Below are 5,721 nucleotides of genomic sequence, written 5' to 3' on the forward strand. Positions count from 1 at the left end.
CGTACTTAGATTAATAAATAAAGGAATGGAACACTTGATTTTTTCTCAGAGAAATTTTTGAGATTAGCTTACTCGCGGAAGGGCCCCACCGCGGCGGAGGTGTGCACGCGCTAGTATCTTTGCGTAACGAGCTCGTACTCGTCCGCGACAAGCCGCGCTCGTACGCTCGTGCGAGCGTTCAACGCGAGAGCACCGTCGCTTACGAGCTTGTACGCGGTGCTCCTCGAAAGCTAATTCAAGTCGGAGAAACTTACTCGCGAAAAAAATAATTGAATACTTATTATTACGGACGTAAAAATTTATAACTTTTTCTTTTACAAATTTAAAAATCGTAACTTATGCGATTATAATTTAAGATTATAATTTAAAAAATATTTTACAAAGTATTTTAATGATTCTCTATTATAAATTCAAAATATTTTCTATATAAAAAATTAGCGATAAAAGAAAGTTATAGGAAAATTATAGGAAAGTGGGAAAAAATTGGATTTAAAAATTTAATTTTACAAAATTTTTATTATACTTTTTCTTACAATTAGAGAAATAAATATTTTTATTACATTTTTTCTTAATAACTAAACGCAAATTTACATTTGTAATTTTACAATTTCTAATCGTAACTTCGTATAATATACATTTTTCAAATTTCGCATTTTTTTCTTAAATTTAATACTAAAATAAACTATAACTAAAACAAAAATAATCTTAATTTTTACAAACATATTTATTCTGTATACATATTTACATTTGTGGGAGGACGGGGAAAATCCGAGCCTTAACCTAACTTAATTTTAAGTAAAATATTATATTGTAAAATCGTAGGGATAAGAAAGAAGATTGTCGATAAATCTGCGTTTTAATAAAACAGGAGCACACGTTTTCACCTCGTTTTGCATTATTACTTCGTGAAACGCGGTGCGGCAAATTGTCTTAAATCGCAGATTTATCTCTTCTTCCTCCTCTTTTTCCCTATTTAATAATAAATTATAAATACTCTTAAAATTAAGCAGCCTCGAGTTTTCAAAATTTAATTTAATCCCCTTTATCTTACATATTTCATATTTTCGTGCGTCCGGTGTACGTACCACGTATGCGTAAAATTTCGGTCCGCCAGAGATAAACGCCTCGATGAAGCTACCACGCCCGTAACTCTCGAGTTCGTCGGTCATGTCACCCAAAAAATTACCTGTACGCGGTTCGTACTCCTCGGGATCACCGCTGCTCGTATATATACATGAATCTGTATCGTAATATAATACGCGACGATCTAATTTTTCTAAATATTCGTAATTTTAATCGCGCCTGTGCCGTCGTGTATGCCGCTATTACTACGTTAGTTATCGGTGAAGATACCATCGCTTCGCTCTTTAACCGCCATGAAACGTATATCGCATCCTCGTTAACGGGCAATACACCGACTATCTCGTGTTCAGGACTCGACAGCAATTTGGCGAAACGCTGAGGGGATCTTATTATTTCTGTATTCGGCAGGTTACTCCGCTGGCCGAATTTCCCCCAAAACGAATTAAGGCAGAGTTTGGCGATGGAGCGTAAGCCGGAATTACGTACGATGTTGTTTTTATCGAGAATGATACCTTCGGTTGCTTCATACTCCTTCAGGTAGCGTTCTTTAGCAACGTCGTCGTTGCCTTCGCTCGGCCACCCACTCGCCTCTTGTTTCAGTTCTAAAAAAGTGTTGATATATTCGGTAAACAACCCTCCCTGTCGCGTTTCGGGGTTATAACGCGTAGATTTGTACTGCCAAATTTCGTCTACCCGCGTCACGAGATATCCTTTTTCGACTACTTTGCGTAATTCGCAGGACACCCATGTGCCCTCGAACTCACGCTCCGCAGGATCGCGACTCGATACGAGGTTACGGTGCACGCGTCGCGAGAAAATGATTCGCAACATGTACTGCAAAGAGCAAATAATAATTTACCGTGCACGCGGTACGGTAGTACAGGGTGGAAGAGATCACGTGGAGGAAATACTCGGCAACATACGAGACCCTCGACCGGAGTAAAATTAAAATTTGGCGCGATTCCAATTAAATCGGCGCATTCCTCGCCCACATAAATATCCGAGTGACCAATTGGGAAAACTCCGGTCTTGAGTACATACGGGTACAGAGAACATACGTCTACGTACCGTATCTTCTCGGTGCCCGTAACCTCGTATCGAATCGCGATATTGCCGGTGCGTCCGCCGAAAAATGCATCGCGAGGATCGAGAGGTGAGATTTGCACCATGGGGTGATTTTCGAGAAATTTTCGCATCTCTCGATTCTCGCGCATTTCTTCGTCAAAAACGCACTCCCATTTTTCTGTTAGGATATATCCTTGACGACGTAATCGCCAAGACGTTGCAACCGTTCGTTCGTAACGCGCGTCAAACGTATCGTTAAAATTTTCGAGCGTTTTATCACGATTTAATGGATAGCAAGACGAGCATCCGTGAAAAAAGCAACCGTGAAATTACAAGACGTGACGCCGCGTCTCACCCTCATTCTCGCATTCGTAATATCCGTCGACGAGCATGCCTGCCGCTAAACGATACTCACGTCCGCGTCCCGCGTAAATTATCCGACGACCTAACTCACGTTCCTTCAAAATTAACCATTGCGTGCTTTTGCGCGACTGGTTATCTTTAAACCTGTATCCATCCGAAGGAATGATTCCTATTTCTCTTTCGCGCAAAAAGTTTTTCGAAAAACTCTCATGCACGTTGAAGCGATAGTTGTACATTCCTCGAATGGACACACGTTTCCCCGCTGTAAGAATATTTTTCGGAAGGCCATGCATGCTCGGCGAAGGATATCAACATCGGTGCGACAATACTCGAGTATTTCACATTGGAAATCAAATATTACATTTTTTCCCGACATTTCTGCGTGCCACGCGAGAAAACGTTCGCGTTCCTCTGTTCGCATGGTTTCGGGCGCGTAATAACGAACATCGGGTAGTGGACCGACATATGTTTGATTATCGACAGTATTAAATAAGTGCGGAAAGACACCTTTGTCACAAGTATCCGGTAACCCGAAGGCCTTCGGTAATTCTGACAAAAGCATTGGCATATAATTAACACTGTCGATAAATTTCGTGCGATTCGCTGTTAGGACCATAATTTTTGTATCGTTTAAAATTACACGAGGTTCTAATCCGGAATAATTTTCTACAATGTGCCGAAGGATAAACTGCGCGTCGAACGATTTCACGTTATGCGCTATGCAAATAATACGTGTAAAATGTTTTGTAGTACGTGTTGCGAATTCGATAAATTGTTTTACCGGATCTTGGCGAAAAACAAATTCGCGTATTCCGCACCACTCGCATCGCACCGACAAATCATCTATCTCCGCGCACGAATCGCAAATCTGTTGCGCGACACACAGAGTCGGGATGTGAATTTTTATTTCGGTTCCCTCAAGTGATTGGTCTTGGTGTGTCTCAAAATCATAAAACACGAATGCCACTCGTCCCTTTTTGCATTTCCGCTCACCTGAGTTATTCTGCTCGCTCTCTCTCGCAAATACAGAAGAATCCCCGCCGCACTCAACAACGGAGGATCTGTCTTCGCGAGAGAGAGGCTGCATGTAACAAAGATAGTTTACGGGTTTTTGCAAACTGCAGATTTTACAAAAAGAAACGCCGCATTCATGTTTTTTGTCGTTTTTACAACCCGCCCGCATCCTTCGCAGAGACGAATGGTGTTACAAACGCTCGTCGGAGTTTTACCGTCATACGACTTTGTCGCGCGATGATGTTCGAAGCATGCGTTTCCGAAGAACGAACGTTTGCAAGTCTCACACCTAACGAGTTCCACGATTTCGCGTTGATCGCACGGCGGCACGTTGTTACAACGAGAACATTTATTTGAACAGCGATGACCTCTTTCCTCACGATACCCGATATTACATGGAATACAATATCCCCCTCTACTGCCCGCGGCTGCTTTTAAATTTAAAATTGGGTCGATGTTGCTCGTGATATATAATATTTAGCCGATATAAAGGGTCACATTCTAAAGAGGCGAATACCGTGCTTCCGTCAAATAGTCTCTCGTCGCGTCCAAAAGTAGCAGAATATTATAAACAACAATAGCTATATCAGATGCGGCGAGAAAGCGTTGGAAACATTCTACTTCCCGAATCCCGCAACCCTCCGGTGACACCAGCTCTTCTCGTCAAATCCAACGCGAGTTCGTGTTGTAACGAGGAATTCTGATGTTTTACCACATTCCACCGCTCGTGAAATTCCCCCGCACGCAACGTACCGCGTTCGTGATAAATTTGCAACGGTCACGAGAGAGCGGGGAAAACATAAATTATCGGAATTGGAGATTGATAAAATTGAACGTTTCACAACGTCTTCCCGTGTGAGTTTATTTGAAACGCGTCCGCGACCTCTGGATGCCGCGATATTGAAAACGCGTACGTTAAAATATCGAGCGCGATATCGAGACCTCCGGCACTTTGCGCTACTGAACTCACAAGGCGCCAAATATCCTCGCGAATTAAGTTGCGTGCCGGTCGAAACGATAATCCCGCCGGACCGTGCGTTAAATCCTCCGAATCGAATGCAAATCCCGTAATCGTATAGTTCGGAGGTATGCAACGCGTAGGCATGAATTTCGGCGAACGCGTTTTCAAGCCAGTTATAGACATCGACTCCTTCGGGTAGCGAACGCAAACGGAATATCGCCTCTCTTCCTAATATCGCGAAATTTCTAAAGCGGCGCGAATTTTCCCCTATTAATAACAAATGATTAAAATTTCTGACCTCGTGACCAACACGTGCTTGTTCCCTTTCCTGTTCCTCCTCCCTCTCCTCTTCCACTTGTTCTTCTCCCGTCATCTCCTCCTCCTCCTCCTCCTCTTCCACTTGTCCTCCTTCCTTAGCCGCCGTCTCCTCCTTCTCCTCTTCATCTTCCTCTTCCCTTTCTTCGCCTGCTGTTTCCTGCTCCTCCTCTACCTCCCCCTCCTCCAAATTTTCCCGAGGTGGAAGCTCTCCTCCACGGAGCTGCGGCTCTTCATTGCTCGCTTCTGCAAAAGTTACAAAAAAATTAAAAACATATTTTATAGAAAATACTTCGAGTTTGCTTAAAATATTATGTTCGTATTTAATTTAGTAAACAAGCATATTTTTCTGAGGTAACTCGCCTTTTATCGATAGCGTCTTCTTCTCGCATAGAGAATGGCTGGGAGGAATTCTTATTAAAAAATTCGATAATTTAAAATTGAATACGAACATAAATCGTAAAAAGTAAGAAAAAAGATTATATACCAGGCGGTGTTTCTCCAATTTCCTCTTCGCCTTCGGGTTCTCCCTCGCGTTCCTCCATCTCCTCCTCCTCCTCCTCCTCTTCCTCCTCCTCTTCCTCCACCATCTCCTCCTCCTCCTCCTCCTCTTCTTCTTCTTCTTCTTCTTCTTCCCCTTCTTCATCGCTCCAAATTCTCTCTCCCGGGACTACGGGGGAGTACATATGGTCGTATTCTAAGAAAAAATATATCGTAAATTTTTATTTTCGATAATAATATTATGTCCTTAATCAATAAAGATGTATTTTAATTAATATTTTCTCTCTATCGACTTACCGGGTGAAAACACTCGCTGATCGGGGGTACTTACTTCCGTATCTAAAAACAAAGTTGTATTAAGATTTTCTAATTTTTTACTATTTGTTTTAAAAATTATTTATTTAAAAATGCAAACCTAC

At 42.1% G+C, this 5,721-nt stretch overlaps 2 protein-coding genes across 15 annotated transcripts in view; both read right to left on the minus strand.

Annotated features, from left to right (window-relative positions):
* Window positions 1–5,721, minus strand: part of Grip (Glutamate receptor interacting protein) — a 256,270-nt gene that overhangs the window by 10,255 nt on the left and 240,294 nt on the right. The window lies entirely within an intron of this gene.
* Window positions 710–5,721, minus strand: part of LOC148937269 (uncharacterized) — a 28,109-nt gene continuing 23,097 nt past the window's right edge. For 2 of the 4 annotated variants that reach the window (XM_089073308.1, XM_089073306.1), the window contains 4 exons: window positions 5,600–5,641; window positions 5,288–5,498; window positions 5,165–5,214; window positions 710–5,047 (listed from right to left, as the gene is read on the minus strand). In XM_089073308.1, the coding sequence (XP_088929434.1) occupies window positions 4,143–5,047; window positions 5,165–5,214; window positions 5,288–5,487 (1,155 nt within the window). In that variant the 5' untranslated portion in view covers window positions 5,488–5,498; window positions 5,600–5,641 and the 3' untranslated portion in view covers window positions 710–4,142. The remainder of the gene's footprint in view (window positions 5,048–5,164; window positions 5,215–5,287; window positions 5,499–5,599; window positions 5,642–5,721) is intronic. The other 2 variants (XM_089073309.1, XM_089073307.1) reach the window with 2 other exon arrangements.

Source organism: Pogonomyrmex barbatus, unplaced genomic scaffold, assembly GCF_055798465.1.
Source record: "Pogonomyrmex barbatus isolate J1 unplaced genomic scaffold, ASM5579846v1 scaffold15, whole genome shotgun sequence".
In the NCBI taxonomy this organism is placed as follows: Eukaryota; Metazoa; Arthropoda; class Insecta; order Hymenoptera; family Formicidae; genus Pogonomyrmex; species Pogonomyrmex barbatus.